We start from the raw sequence: 17,013 nt of genomic DNA, 5'->3' as shown, positions 1-17,013 counted from the left end.
CCACCATTTTTTAAACTAGAATATATAGTTGAAGATATACCCCAACTAGTAGAAGTTAATGACCACATTCTCTTCATTCTACCTGAATTTACCCTTCCCCTTAACTCTGGTTCTAACCTTCTAGCATGCTTTCTGCAACATTTTTCCTTCGGAATTCATTTGATTTCCACCAACCAACTCTTGGCTGCTTCACCCTTATTGCTTCCCAAGTTTCCCTACAAGTGTACTCATTTGATTTTGAAGCTAACCATATAGGAATATGATCACTATTTCTCTTAACAGAAAAACCTAACGAAAATGTGACATTATAAAAAATTAGAAGTTCGATACAATAAATTAAGAGTTTTAGAAATAGGTAATTACAAAAGTAATGAAAGTTTAGTGGGGTCAAATGAAATTTTATCAAATTCTTTTAAACAAAAAGTTATTAAATTTTATGCTTATCAAACTTTAGATTATTATTATTATTATTATTTGAATCACTAATACTGCAATAATGCAACTTGATTTAGAATGAAAGAAACCCAGGAAAAAAAAACCAAGAAAATATGGGTTTTTTTTTTTTTTTCTCATTAATTGAAAGTGATGTAATGTACCTTTCGACCTTCAAATAAGAAATTAAGGACAAAATAGAAAGCCTACTATGAAGCAAGCATGTAAACAGCACTAATTATTGTCTTCTAAAAACTCTTTCTTTTTATAAGTATACATACTATTTTTACAAGATAGGGTGTATCATTTATGCATGTTGTTAAGTTGTAAATTCAAAATAATTAAAAAGAAGATGAAATTTACATCATTGTTCAAATAAATTTTTCCTTTTAGAATTAATTTAAATAAAATTTATTTGGATGCTCGATTCATATCTACAATTACATTTCTCTGTTTCAGGTTATTTCCTTTTTCTATTTTACATTTGTAAGTTTGGGCAGCTAATATTTTCTTTAAATTACTACTACATTTCCTATGCTAAGTCAATGGTGATGATCTCATGACTACATGTATTATCAGCATAAAATCTGTTATTGAACGATACGATAAGCTAAAAGAGGAACACCATCGGCTGTTTGATCTTGCTTCACAAGTCAAGGTAAACATTCAAGAACCACTCCACTAAATATCTCCCTAATTAGTCTATGGACTTTATCAATTGATGTTTGTTATGTTTATTTTAAAAATGATACCGCAAAATTAATAATCATTACAGAATAATACAATCATTTGTTTTATTATCAAATGTATGTAGCATTTGGATCACAAAATTTAACTTTAGTGGAGGTAAGCCAAATTCCTGAGTAATTCTAAATGGTCTACTTGTGTCTTACTTGTGGTCTACTAAGAATGATGTGGCTATTAAAATTATTTTTTGGATCAAAACTTAATAATGATCAATTACAAGCTCAATGGTGATTTTAATAGCCATATCATTCTTAGTAGAACACAAGTATGATATAAGTAAGCCACATAGAATTACTCGAATGTAATGCTTGAGAATCTAGATTCCCATAAATGTGACTATTTTTACTTTTGGGAATGATTATGTATTTAATAGAATTCTTAGAAATATGAGATTCTCATGTCCTAAGCATCTTTTAGGAATTATTTACTCTTCCCAAAAGGGAATCCTGATTCCCAGTAGAGAGCATTTGGGAGGGTATAAGGAATGTCGATTAATTACCTCCACTAAAATGCAAACAAAACCAGGTAATGTTTTAGGAGTTTGAAGAATCCTAAAAGAATACAATCATCCAAAGTCCCTAGTAATGTTTATGGTATATAGATATCAACTCTTTTTTATAACTCTTTGTGTAGTAAAATTTGTGTTAGTCGTCTTACCATTTTTCGAATCTAAAAATAATTATGAAAAATATTAAATGGTTGAATGATTATGTTTTTTTTAACTAAACATGTTTAGACTTTTATTTTATTGAAGTTATTTAAATCTTATATTATGGTGTATATATAGTTATGACCTTTTTTCTTTTCTATCTTTTATACTGGTAGTTTTGGCAAAGGGAGGCTGCAAGCTTGAGACAACAATTGCAGTATGTTCAAGGATGCAACAGGTAGAATCAGCTAATACTTGATAAGGATCTTAAATAATATATACATACATAAAAGCCTGAAATTGCAATATCTCAAGAATTCCTTACTTAAAAGCTAGTGATTCTACCATCCTTTTTAGTCAGGTAATCAAGTATTTGGGTCGAGTAGAGAGATTGAACCATGAAATAATTTTTGTAGCTTACAAGAGTACTAAAAGTGGATTGTGACACTACAATCCAGCTAAATCGACATACTTCTTGTGTGCATTTAATGTAGTGCATGATGGATGCTGCAAAATATGGTATTCTGATATTATCTATCTGATATAATTTTAAGGAAACATATCAAACCCTCTAAGTACCACAATTTGATGTGATTTACGCAGACAACTAATGGGCCAAGAACTTTCTGGTTTGAGTATCAAAGATCTACAAAATTTTGAAAACATATTGGAAATGAGTTTGAAGGGTATCCGTATTAGAAAGGTATGAGTCCTTATATCTCAAATTTCCATCCAATTGTATTCGAGATCCCACCTATGTACAACACATGCCTAAACCCTTACATTTTTCCTTTTTCTCTTGCAGGAACAAATTTTCACTGAAGAAATAAAAGAACTAAACCAAAAGGTATAGCTAAAGGATTGGCTCCATTTCTCTAGATTTTCATTTGGGAATAATTCTATTTTCCTCACTTAATTAACTTTCATATATGAACTTCATTGCAGGGAAACCTTGTCCATCAAGAAAACCTTGATTTGCATAAGAAGGTAGACCTCTTTCGTAAAGAAAAGGCAGAGTTGCAAAAAAAGGTATTTGAAAAAAACTTGTGTAAATGTTAAGGAAAAACACAAGAAAACTAGATATTCCATTGCATGTAAACATTCCCTTTTATTATTATTATTTTATGTTCATATATAGGAACTTTGGCTCTCAGGTCTACGAAGAAAGAGAAGTAAATGAATCAAGATTAAGTTTACATCAGCCTCTACATACTATTAGCAATGGATATGACATTCATCCAGCCGTCCATCTCCAGCTAAGCCAACCTCAGTCTCAAAGCAATGAAACACAAGCAAAAGCACCGGAATTGGGGTATCTTTGTCAAACTGTTGATATGCTATAAAACTTTATTGAATAGTTATAAATGCATCCTATTTTAACTAATCTTCTTAATATCTCATCAATCTCTGCAACAGACTGCAATTGCAACAATGAAGCTGCCCTACAACGAGAGATGGCTATTCATCACAATGGACAATTAAGCTTCTACCAATGAGACCTCATATTTCAGCAGAATTTCTATAAGCTCATCCTTTCTATTTTACTTTATAAAATAAAGCATTACATGTTCCAACTGCTGGTTGGTTGTAGATTCAACCAACTTTTGGTTTATGATTTATGAACAAAACATTGAAACTTTCATCCAAGATTTGATTTTTTAGAGTTTTTGCAAAAAGGAATAAATAAATAAAAGGGGCTAAACATTAGTCTCTTCCTAATTAATTTTTGACTTGTCCAATTACTTTTATTAATTAAGCATATATAAATCATAGTGTTACACTTGTCTAACATTCACCCAACTAAATAACCTGCTAGAAAAGACCAAAAAACACTAAAGTTTTTACCATATAGACAAAACATAACATGCATGAAATAACAATTTTAACAATCCCCCTTAATGCCTTAATTGTATGATACCCAGCATTAAGGGTCGTTTGGTTTGCAGAAGAGACACTGGAATGAAATGGTTATTCCCATAAAATAATAATTCTTTTGTTTGGTAGGGTCCTATTCCTAAGAATAGTTAATCCTACCAGATGAATAGATATTCCTCTAAAAAATGGGAGGAATAGCTATTCTTAAAGGAATGAACAAGGTTTTCCAAAAAAATCTTTTCTTATTTTTTTTATTTTCTCTTGAACTTAAAAACAAAACACACACACACAAAAAAAAAAAAAAAAAAGAACAAAAAAAAAAAGAACAAAACAAAACAAAACAAAAAATTATGTAGGTGGCCGGCCACCCCAGTTTTGATTGCTACCAAACTAAATAATTGGAATAATTATTCCATTATAACATCTTCTATTCCCAGTAATATCTATTCATTTTTCTAATGAAATACTCATTTTGTAAACCAAATGGGGGGCCCTAATTCTCTAAAGTAGTGCGACTTATTTCTTGGAAGAGCTTTGGTCATGAAGATGTCCACTACTTTGTCTTCGTTTTTGATATACTTGTTTGAATCACTTTATCTTCAACAATTTCTCTAACAAAGTGATGCTTGATAGCAATATGCTTTGTGCTGCTATGGTAGACAAGAGTCTTTGTGATAGCAATGGCAGATTTGTTGAATCACTTTATCTTCCACAGTCTCTTTCAACTTCTTCTATGTTATACAAATAGGAAAAATACAGAAAACGAAAATGCTCCTAAGGTGTATTACAATGTCACTTTTCTTAATAAAATATTTGCCCCCACCAAAATTGGTATGCAACAGGGTTTAGAGCAAATTTTTTCTCCAAGATACAATGGAGCCCAAAAACTTCTGTGTTATAATTGCGTTCTGCACAAATGAAGTTAAAACCCGAAAAGACCCTCAGATTTTCTATTCTAATCAGAGACCAAAAAATAAAAGGATAATGCTTATTTTTAAAAGGACAAAGTTTTTCTCCAAACTGGGTTGGAGGAATTTCCTCCAACCTAGTTTATAAGTGTGACATGTGTCCCTTTTTTTAATAATATGGAGATGCAAATGAGTTTTTAATAAAATTTATTTCAACTTTATCTTTTTTAAAATTCAAACAAAGATATTAAAGAGAATTAAATTGTTATAGATAATTATCTATTCTCAGATAATCTTGAATTTCAAAATAAAACTGCTATTTTGAATTTTGAAGATAAAACTGATGTTTTGAATTTCAAAAAATTAAACGGCTGTAAACTAATAATCCAACAAGCACTTAAATCTGATTGTTAGATTAAATAATTATAATCTGACTATTAGATTAAATAATTATCTCAATCATTAGATCAACAATCCAGTAGATCCAACCACTGGATCTACTTAAGAAGCATCTTATGGTTTAGATCAAACCACTAGATTGAACAATCTTGACCGTCCAAAAATGAATGGTCATGATCAGATCGCTATGCTTCATGCCAAGTGCGCCATCAAGGCATCACTAGTGCTTTACAGCCCACGCCATGCGCGTGCCTCCGGTGCTTTGCACCATACGGTAACATGTATTAGGGTGTACCCTAGCATAGCTCATTTAACCGCTTAAATTTGTTGGACTTTATAAATTCCAACAAAATCTTCACTATTTTCAATGTGGGACAACTTTCATTCAATGCTCTTTAAAACCTTCCATCTAAAACATTCCCAAGACACAAAATAATATATATATATACTACAAAAAGAAGGCAATCTTTTGACATGGCAAACAGTATCCATTTTTTGCCACGTCAGTAAATGTTGACGTGCCAAAGTTGGCACGTCAACAAATTTTTTTTTGACGTGCCAAAAGTGGCACGTCAACATTTACTGACGTGTTGAATATAACACGTTAGAATTTACTGACATATCAATAGTTGACACGTCAGTAAATTTGAATTCAATTTTATTTTAAAACTTGGGAAAAATATAAAATGGCCCCCCAAATTACCAGTCATTTGTAATTTAGCCCCCCAATCTTCAGAATGTAATAAAATAGCCCCCCAAACTACCAATCAGTTACAATTTGGCCACTCCGTTAAGTAGCACCGTCAAAATAGATGGAAAATACAAAACGACGTCGTTTTATTGAGGTTAAGTTACTAAAATACCCTTTTTAGAAAAAAATAAATAAATAAAAAAACCCACTAAACATTGTCATTCTGCTTTCAAGCAACACACCCCATTCCACAAAACGTTGCCGTTTTGATTTCTTTCTCAAGCAAAGAACCCTATTTCTTATTTAGAGTCGCTTGATCACGTCTTGCCATGGACTTCATCACCGTTTCAGAATCTGGTGGACTGTTTAGGTCTTAACAAATTTCACAAGAATCTTTTATTGGGGAATGTAATGCTTTTGGTGGTCCATGTGGCGGCTGCTGAGTTTGTTCTTGTTATGGAATTTCTATGTGTGTAAAGCTAGCCCAGATTTTACCGCTTATGTAGAAGGATATGTTGTAGGGCTTCAAGATTTCTGCAAAGATCCCCCCGTCCAGCAGCTACTTCCTCTTCTTCATCAGCGACTTGTTTCTTTCATGTGCAATTTATTCCTTTCAAGATTTCAGTTCATCACGCCGTCAAATTAAAAAAAAAGAAAAAAAAAAAAAAAAAGAAAGAAAGCCCTTGTCATTTGGCTTTCAAGCAACAAACCCCCTTCCACAAAACGTTGTCGTACGTGTTGATTTCTTTCTCCAGCAAATAACCCCCGTCCAGCAAATAACCCCCGTCCAGCAAAAAGAACCCCCCGTCCAGCAGCTATTGGAGCTTAATTCGTTAGCAACTTGATCCTTTCACGTGCAATTTGTTCATTCTAAGATTTTAGTTCGATTTTAGTTGGCCAATTTCTTCAGATTTCAACAGAATTCAACAAACGAAAGAGCCCCTTCAAGCAGATTTCAGTTTGTGACGCTGTTTTCAGTTCGTCACTTCACTTCGCCTCACCTACAATTTGTTTAGCCAATCCATTCAACTCGCAAAAAACATATAAGTCGTGGGGGAAAAGACGCCTTCCTTTCAAGATTTCGGCCACCGAAGGTTTAACACTAAATTTAATTGAATTTTCCTATTTTTTAAGGTTTGTGGAATTCTCTTTCTCGATGGGTTTAGGGTCTCTTTATTGATGTTTTGATTTGGGTGAAGGGAAATTGATTTTATGGTGAAAGGAAAATGATATGGGTCCCTTTATTTATTTTTTATTTTTGGGTATATTTTTTTGCTTGTCTGCTTATTGGGGGTTTTGGTTCTGCTTATTGTATGACGTGTTTCAAGCATAGGGGTTGATGGGTAGGTATAGTTTTCCCTTTTGTCTGTGGTCCCATGGGTGGCTCCGCCCCGAAATATAATGTATTTGACAAAATACTACACTTACCAGCCACCAAAAGAAATAACTAAATATTTTATCTTATATGCTAAACTTTTTACTAATTTTAGGTCGATCATTCTTTCCATGAAGCATGTTCCCATGCATTGCATGGCTTACACACCAATTTGACAGTATTGAGCAAATATCAAGTTGCAATACTTCTTCTTTTTATGTTTTTTTTTTTTTTCAAGCTTGCAGATGGTTAAACTTTGGTTATCCTTAAATAATGGAAATTTCAACCTTAGTATTATAACTTATTCTAGCAGCATAAAACACTATAAAGTCAATCCAAGAACACAACCACCTGACAATCAAGAACCATGCACTTTATAAGTTTAGCCTATTAGTGATTCAAAATACTTACCAAATACTAGTTCAAACATTCAATGTGCTTATCTTGAATGTAGATGCATTAAATCATATTTTTCAGATTAGTTAAGTTCTGTAACATAATGTGGTAAAACCAGTTAAATTGTTGTTTATGCTGCTCTTAAACCCGACTATCAACACTCTTAAACCAAGCTGATTGCAGTATATATATATATTGGTGTACTCTTGAGCAGCATATTATAAGATGTTAGAAGATTTGGCATAGAGTGCATGCAAATGTTGGGAGTTTCATGATGATTTGTTTGAGTCCACAGACACAAAACCCATAATCATGATTTGTCTGTGGTCCCGTACGTGAATTAAATACTACTTTATTTCATTAAAACCCATCAATTCATTTACTAAAACTCCCTATTTGCATGTCATCAAACACCATCAAAATTTAGTGACTTCATAAAGAGCAAACAATGAATATAGATGTCCCTCTTTGCCAATTATAATACATATGATGTATTTCTTGAAGCTAGCATATATATATATATGTGTGTGTGTGTGTGTGTGTGTGTGTGTGTCCCGTGCCCATTTTATATATATATTAAGCTTGATTTGTTTAATATTTTATTGATTTGTTAATTTTCTTTATTTCTTTGATTGTTTAGGATGACTACACAAGAATTTGTATTTGAGGTGCATTACGGTGGCAAGATTAATAGGGGGTTTACATGCGCATATGTGGGAGGTGGGGTAGATGTGTATGATGAGAAATTTGACGAGGACAAGTTGTCATTTTTTGAGATTGAGGGTATAGTAAAAAAATATGGATACAAGTCAGGGGATCTTGTGTATTATGTACACCCAGGTTGTAGTATCCAAAGTGGTCTGAAATTAATTTCATCAGACTATAATGTGTTGGAAATGGTTGCTGCACATGTAGGGGTACCGGTTATTACGTTGTACCTTGTTTCATTTGATGAGCCTAGAGTTAATGATGATGAATATGAAGACGATAATGATGATAATGATGGTGAATATGGTGAAAACAGTAGGATTGATCGAGATGATCCTTATTGGGAAGAGATGTTAGAACCGGACTTGTTTGATGAAAATAACAACCTTCCTAGGCCATCCATGGAAGGGGGCATTGTTGAGGAGGGTGGTGTTGAGGGTGATGGGGATGGTAATGAGGGTGAGGATGGGGAGGAGGATAATGATGATGAGGAGGAGAGTGATGAGGAGGCGGACGGTGATAATCAAAATGTAAATGCAGAGAGAGCAATAATACAAGTTAGTGGAAGAGGTGAATGCTATGGTGATGAGGTTGGTGATGATGATGCAAACTCAGACATGGCACGAAGTGACATTCTTGTATCCCCTTCTAGAAGTGATGAGGAGAATGAGGTTGATTCTCTTGCCACATGTGTAACTAGGCGAACAGGGTTTCAACAAACTGACATGTACAACCCACAGTTGAGTAATGGACAAAGATTTTCCTCAATCAAAGTCTTTAGAGAAGCTATTAGAGAGAACAATTTAAGAAATGGGAAGGATATAAGGTTTAAAAAGAATTACATGGCAAAATGTATTGTGGTATGTAGGGATCCAGGTTGTAGGTATCGGGTTTACGGTCGTAAATGTAAAGATGAGGAGTCATTTGAAATTAGATCAATACAGGCCAAACACACTTGTACAAGGAAGCATAGGAATTCGACTGTAAAATCATCCTGGATTGCTGATAAACTGATTGACAAGTTTAGAGCACAACCTAACATGCCATTGAAGGCAATTCTTGCGGAAGTCAAAGATAAGTGGGGTGTTGATGTTAATAATTGGCAGATGTATAGGGCTAGAAGAATTGCAAAGGAAATGATTCAGGGCAAAGAAAAGCTTCAATACAATAGGCTTTGGGATTATTGTGAGACAATTGGACAAACGAACCGGGGTAGTTGTGTGATGATGAAGGTTGATAGACCTTTACCTGACCATCCAGCATGTTTCCATAGATTGTATTTCTCTTTGGCTGCCATGAAGAAAGGTTTTCGAGCTGGTTGTAGGCCTATTATTGGGTTAGATGGATGTTTTTTGAAGGGGACTTATAAGGGACAACTTTTGTCAGCCATTTCGAGGGATGGCAATAATAATATGTACGCAGTGGCACTTGCAGTTGTTGAGGCAGAAACCAAAGACAGTTGGATATGGTTTCTTGAGACTTTGCTATCAGATCTTGGCATCCCCCCTGCACAAGGATGGACATTTATTTCTGATCGTCAAAAGGTAATATATTTTAAGTTTATTATGTTTCTTTGTCTTTGTTTTTTGTTGTTTTCATCAAAAGGTAACCAATTTTTGTTTATTATTGTGACCGACTGTAGGGGTTGCAACCAGCTTTTGATGTGGTGCTTCCCGGGGGTGACCATCGGTTTTGTGTAAGGCATTTGTATGCGAACTACAGAGACGTGGGTCATCGTGGTCTTGCATTGAAGGACAAGTTATGGGCTGTGGCTGCAACATACACTGAAGCTGAATTCCATAAGGAAATGGATGAATTAAAGCTTATAAGCCAAGATGCATACAACTATTTGTCAAAGATTGACCCAAGCTCATGGTCCAGGGCTTGGTTCAATACATTCCCCAAGTGTGATCTACTTGTGAACAACCTGTGCGAGTGCTTCAATGCTTACATTCTGAAGGCGCGTGACTTGCCGATCATATCCATGCTGGAGATGATAAGGAAGAAGTTGATGAAGAGATATCAAACAAAGAGGGATGGCATCCGCACCATGACTGGTAGGCTTTGTCCAAGGGTTGTTGCAAAATTGGATGAAATTGGACAAGTTGCTAGGCATTGCTACAGCACATATGCTGGGGCTGGGTTATATGAAGTGATACACAATAACAAGCAGTATGTTGTAAATTTGTTGAGGAGAACTTGTGGTTGTAGACAGTGGGACTTGACAGGAATCCCATGTGCACATGCAATGTCTGCAATTTGGTTTTTTAATGCAGACCCCGAAGATTATGTAGATGATTGGTATACTGTTGAGATGTATAAAAAAGCATATGATGAAATTATTTATCCAATGCTTGGAGATGACCAATGGGTGAAGTCAAATTACGACCATGTGGACCCTCCTCTACGTAGAATACAACCAGGGAGGCCCAGAAAATTAAGGACAAGGGGTCCAGAAGAGCCTGTTAATCAATACCGTATGAGGAAGGGTGGAGTTAGGATGAGATGTTCCAAATGCAGAGGGATTGGACACAATAGCAGAACATGTCCACAGAACAGAAGAGAGGCAGTGAATTACAGGGGAGAAAGCAGTAGTGCAAGACAACATGGGGTGAGCTACTACTGGAGCTTTGTCATGTTTTTTTTTGGTTATAATATGTTAATGTTCAACAAGTTTGTTATAATAGGTACAAGATGGAATAGGTCCAAGTTTACATTGTCATACCCCAACTCCCCAGCCAACCACTGATGCTGAAACAGTAAGTTTCAAATTGTTAATATGTCATTACTCATTGCCATAACTTCATTACATTTGATTTACCAAGTTTACATCATCTTTGCAGATTTCGCAAGCAACTGATGGATCTTGTAGAGGTAGAGGGAGTAACAGGGGTAAGGGTAGGGGTAGGGGTAGGGGTTGGGATCAACCTACCCCAGAAGGGTTTGCTGGACTGCAAAGAGGTGGACCAAGGACTAGGGGATGGCCTACTATACTGCATAGAGGTGGGCCAAGGACTAGGGGTGGGCTTACTGGATTGCATAGAGGTGGGCCAAGGACTAGGGGAGGGCCTATTGGACTGCATAGAGGTGGGCCAATGACTAGGGGTGGAGGTAGAGGTCAATTTCAAGGTACAGTCCATACAGTCAGATTGTATGGGCCTCCTCAAACACAGTCCACACAGTCTCAAAGCAATGCTAGTGTGAGCAAGCTATTTATAATAATATTTCATTGTGATCCATTTAATTTAATGTGCATTTTACTTTTGAATGAAAGTTAATATTTTAATGTTACATAGTTTCAGGGTACTGGCAACACAGTACAGTTGTATGGACCTCCTCAAACACAGTCCACACAGTCTCAGAGCAATGCTATTGTGAGCAATGCTAGTGCTACTGTGAGTACTTCATACACTAAGTATGTCTTTTATTTCTTTTCCTTTGAATTTGATAGTTGGTTAATGTGAGCACACACTTGTCGACACAGGAACATGGGACATCGCAACCAGAAGGGTCTGCTCAACCAATTGGATCTTCTCAGCCTCCTCAACCACAATTGGGGCTTACTACTGCATGTACATCAACGCCTACCAGAAGAGGTAAAACTATTGTACCAACCGTGGAGAAGGCAATTGCAATAATGGAGGCTAACAAGAACAAAAGGAAAAAGCCGGATTGGCAAAAATATTAGATCCAAAGAAATGGATTGTGAAAGCAACAATTGGTCATGTTCGATGTGTACTATATATGATTAATGGTAGACACATTTACATTGTGAAAGCAACAATTGGTCATTTTGGTAATTTCTATTCTGAGCTTTGATGTTAAATGAAAACTATTTCTATTATTTGGTCTGAATTATATATACCAATGAAGTAGCTTTGGAATTATGTCCAAAACTCAAATGTGCATTTGGTTGGGCAGCTGATGAGGGGAGAACCAAAAGTGTTTTTTTATGGGTATTCAAGTCATTTGTGTTTGTGTCCCTGTTGCATGCACATTGATGAAGGTATATTGTTTGGGAATTCAATATATCCTCCATTTCTGTTGCATGTACATTGTTTGGGTATTCAAGTCATTTCAAGCAATTTCTAAATTTCACTTATTCCAAAAGCATAAAAATTTAAAGCAAGAAAGCAATGTATATTTGACATTACCAAAGCTCAAGAATGGAGAATATATAGATGCATTTTATCATAGCCATATCATGTACAAATCATATCATCATTGCACCAACACCATCAACAAGAAATAATTTTGCAAATTAATGGCAAGGTGAGTAAAAGTTCATACATTAATAGCTACATCAACAAAAGAAGTTCAACAAAAATTAATAGGCAACATTGTTTTCGCACTTTAAGACAAGCCACTAAATACTAAACCCTAAACAAGACAACAACAAAAATGCTAAAATCAAACAAGTGGCCAATGACATCCTTAAGTTTTTTTCCATGCTATTATTTTTGCACTTCTCAGCATCAATCTGTAACGTCAATTTCGCCAGTTCAGTTCAAGACTCTTCTCCTAATCAGCTATTTGGGCATTGAACTGTGAAACAGGGAGCATAGCTTCTTCGTCAACCCAGATAAAATAATCACAACCATGATCACCTTCGTTCTGCATATTTCATAAATGAGAATTAGTCACCAATTGTTCGTTCTATATATTTAAAGAACCTGAATAAAAGAATTAAATCCTAAGCCCTTAAAAGAGAGAGCAAAATTGAATCCTAAGCCCTTAAAAGAGAGATCAAAATTGAATCCCAGCCCTTAAAAGAACAACATAGGTGCTGTAAAAAATCCTAAGCCAAATCCCTCAAACAGATGTCCTAACAACTATGCATGCAAATTATGCACTTCTTTAATCCAAAAAAGTAACAGCAAATCAAAAACCTCATGAAAGTCCATCATACATACTGTTTAACATTCTTCCTGCAGACCCATCAGGAGAGATTTATGCTTTGAGTGATAACTCAAAACATAAAACATACAAAACTAAATTTTTGTTTTTCACATAAAAAAAATTTTTCGAACAAAAAAAATTGACAAACAAAGCGTAATATAATTTAGTCTCCCTAAAAGAACTCCAAGAAGTAAATCTCTTCAACACATAATCTTAAAACTGAATCAAAAGCAACCATAACTAACTTATTGTCCCAAATAACAAAAACCATGCAAATTAAAATCCAATTAGTAGTTCTCCAAAGTTGCTTGAGACAAGGAATCTCAAATAAAGACAAAAAATGAAGCATTCAGCACAGAACCATATAAAAGATACCCATTTTCCAAAATTTTGATGTATATCTATGAACCTCTAGTTTATATCAAAGTCTCCCCACAAACCTCCCCCCTCCGCCAAAACAGAAAGGAAAAAGAAAAAGAAAAAGAAAAAAAAAAAGTACACACTACAGATAACTAAAAATAACACAGCTACACAAGATAATTGGCCTATCAATACCAAACGCACACAGATAGTAGACAGGAGATATCAGACTTATGAAATGTATGCCACTATGAGCCATATTCATTGTGCATACGCATGTTGCCTGTCCATTCAACATATAATTTACCCCACATAGCCATATTCAGATAAGCATTCAGAATAGAAGTATTACATAGAATAATACAAAATTTAATAACTAAACATGAATAAATTATTCACTCTTCCATCAGCTACAGAAGCAAACAAGAAGTACTATAGAACATAGATTAATAGATTACAGTTTCAAACATAATAATACCTCGAAAACCATCATTATAAACAAATGACACTCTTTCTTATAAACAAAGAAGAAACATACCAATGACCAAAACAGATTATAGAAACCAACAAGTTCTATGATTGACTAGGACAGTACCTTTCTTCTTTTTTTCTTTTTTTTTGATGAATAACTAAAATTTCATTCAACACTAGAAACAAACTAAAAAACCAGCTACAACAGCTTACACACAACAAAGGAGCCTACAAACAGGTTCCTTACAAACCCAACTAGAAACTCCTCAACCAGAGACCAACTAATACAAACATCCAGCTTCTAAACTCAGAAACTAGGACAGTACCTATCTATAATCTTTATGGAAAAAAGAAAGGTTCCCCTATTCTAAGATGTTCCATCAGATGCTGAAACCAATTTTCTACTTGTTTGAATTTTTCATCAACTAATTGGACTTTTAATCCTTCATCTTTGACTTATCTTTTTAATCTTTTTTTTTTCTTTTGCAGGTATTTGATCAACTGATTGGAGTGTACGAACTCAGAGTTTTATTCCCATAGCAATATCCTCTCCAATCTCTCCCATAGCATTATGGCTGAAGATGTGAGGTTTTCGGCCATCCCCCAAAAATCACCAAATCAAAACTCCTCTCGAAACCCAATTGGTTTGACAGCCCAGAACATTTCAATTCAACCACAAAACCTCCAAAATCCAACCCCAAGATTTGCAATCAATTAACCAACTACAACTGAACAAGAACACCTAATCAACCCTTCAATCACCCAAACAAATACCCAAATTGATTTTAGCTTCATCAACCACAATCACCCGAAATCAATATGAAACAGAGACCGAAAAAACGAATCTAAATCACAATACATGTCAATTTAAGACCCACAAAGAAATAAGTACCAAATCACAAAACACATCAAATGAAACCCTATCTTCTTCCAAAACAAACCGAGAGATGAGAGATAGAAATACAAAGAAGGAAAAACGAAAACAGAAACAAAGAGATGAGAGATAGAAATACAGAGAGAGGGCGAGAGATGAGAGATAGAAGAGATGGAGAGAGATACCTGGAATTGAGAGACTGAACGGCCGCGATTCACAAATAAACCCTAAGAAACTTATTTCGAAAAACCCCTAATTTTTAAAACCATCGTTGACGAGCTGTGAGCCGGATAGGAGAAGGTGTTGAGCTGGAAGTGACGAACTGGAACGAAGAAGACGAAGCGAAAAACAGTATTGACGGAAGTCTGATATTGTTGTCGTGCAAGGGATTTTTTTAAAGCAAAACGACAAGTTTAGTTGGATTTGTTTTTAATTAGATTTTTTTTCTTTCTAAAAGGGTATTTTAGTAACTTAACCTCAATAAAACGACGTCGTTTTGTATTTTCCATCTATTTTGACGGTGCTACTTAACGGAGTGGCCAAATTGTAACTGATTGGTAGTTTGGGAAGCTACTTTATTACATTCTGAAGATTGGGGGGCTAAATTACAAATGACTGGTAGTTTGAGGGGCCATTTTATATTTTTCCCATAATAATAATAATAATAATAATAAGGACGTCATTATTATTTTTAAAATTCCCGTATTAATTATTTTAATTTTAGATGAAGTTGTAATAAAATACAATCAACCGAAGGCACAACATTTTGTACTTTTATCTTTCATTTTTTTCTTTCAAATTTTATAGTACAGAATAAGCAATTTGCTTGATAGCTTTGCAGGCTCGCAGCCACAATAATTTAAACAATTGCATTGGCCAGCTCTTTCGATTATGTATATCATCAGCAGCGGAGCAAAGAATTTTTACTTTAGGGGGGTGCCCAAATATTGTTGCAATGAGTAGAAGAAGGGAGGAGATTTGGGAGACAACTCGAAAGTTGAGGAGAATAAAGAAAGTAAAGGGAATAAAAGAAGTTGAGGGAATAATGTTGAAGGAAAGTCACATGTTGAAAACAAGAATCTTTCTATATATTTTTTATTTAAATATTTTCAAAAAAAAGTTAAAATATTATATTTCATAGTTTTTAGGAAAGAAAATTTGGAGTTTACACCCAAAAAATACCAAATATATTATTTTCAAATTTTCTAAAAAGGTCCAAGGTTTTTTTTTTTTTTTTTCTAATTTGGGTCCACTTAAGTATACTAACTACTCTTTGTTCTTTATATTTATATTTTCTCAATGTGGGACTCAACACTTATAAGTGCACTCACAACAATCTCTCCATCCCTAGCTAATTGTGAGTCTCCTTCATATTGGTTTAACTCCTCCTCTCGTTATAAGTCTTTTTACATTTCCAAGAATGTCACACGTACAAGAGTTGTGCAAGAGGGTTATAAAACGCAACTCCAAACAAGACCCGTACAAACGTGCACTCGTCCTAGGAAGCTAACCATGGCTCTGATACCACTTGTTGAGATAAACAGTAATGGAGTTTTATCAATAGTACATTAATATGCATATTTAAACATTATTCTAGCCTAAAAGTCTAAGCTTATGGACTCGGGTTCACTTAAATATATTAACTACGCTTTTTCTTTATACTTTCTCAATGTAGGACTTAACACTTACAAATAAACTCACAACACATAGTATCACTGAATCACTTGATAAATCAAAGTCTATACTAAATGGCAGCTTGACTACTATCAACACAATATAAGTAAACAACAGCAAGTCTTGATGGAAAGAGTTAAGATTAACATCATTAATCAAAGTCTTGATTTGCTCAATTATTTCCTTTGCCTAGCTAGTCCAACGTCCCTTGATTACCTCTGACAATTTCCTTCCTTTTCGTATGACTTGAATTTCATATCTTCCTTTTCGTATGACTTGAATTTCATATCGGGATTTCCATTAGAGAAGTCTACGTTTATGTCTTAAAATGTGGCCTCCCTAGCTGGGATATGTTGCCTTTGTCTAACCCAGAAATGCTATATAATGCAACACTGCAAGTGCTGACGATTCTAGTTCTTTTGGCAAATATATATGCAATGCCTTGGAAAAAAAAAAAAAAATTACCATCAATTTATGTCTCTTTCTGCAGGATCCACCTTTTGATAATGCCATGCTGATTTAAATTTCTGACGCGCTGAAACAGCACGTCAGAAT

General features: G+C 34.6%; 3 protein-coding genes across 6 annotated transcripts in view; 2 read left to right on the top strand and 1 right to left on the bottom strand.

Moving 5' to 3' along the window:
• Window positions 1–3,171, top strand: part of LOC132177936 (MADS-box transcription factor 23-like) — a 13,607-nt gene extending 10,436 nt beyond the window's left edge. The window contains exons 2-7 of the mRNA XM_059590410.1: window positions 1,012–1,090; window positions 2,005–2,066; window positions 2,432–2,531; window positions 2,634–2,675; window positions 2,774–2,857; window positions 2,983–3,171. Of these exons, the coding sequence (XP_059446393.1) occupies window positions 1,012–1,090; window positions 2,005–2,066; window positions 2,432–2,531; window positions 2,634–2,675; window positions 2,774–2,857; window positions 2,983–3,171 (556 nt within the window). The remainder of the gene's footprint in view (window positions 1–1,011; window positions 1,091–2,004; window positions 2,067–2,431; window positions 2,532–2,633; window positions 2,676–2,773; window positions 2,858–2,982) is intronic.
• LOC132177481 (uncharacterized) overlaps window positions 1–17,013 on the top strand; it is a 45,284-nt gene that overhangs the window by 8,132 nt on the left and 20,139 nt on the right. The window lies entirely within an intron of this gene.
• The window catches only part of LOC132177935 (uncharacterized), a 20,443-nt gene continuing 15,799 nt past the window's right edge, over window positions 12,370–17,013 (bottom strand). Inside the window, exon 4 of the mRNA XM_059590409.1 lies at window positions 12,370–12,794. Coding sequence (XP_059446392.1) covers window positions 12,710–12,794 — 85 coding nt within the window. The 3' untranslated portion in view covers window positions 12,370–12,709. The remainder of the gene's footprint in view (window positions 12,795–17,013) is intronic.

This window comes from Corylus avellana, chromosome ca4, assembly GCF_901000735.1.
Source record: "Corylus avellana chromosome ca4, CavTom2PMs-1.0".
In the NCBI taxonomy this organism is placed as follows: Eukaryota; Viridiplantae; Streptophyta; class Magnoliopsida; order Fagales; family Betulaceae; genus Corylus; species Corylus avellana.
This window is presented reverse-complemented; position numbering and strand designations above follow the sequence as displayed.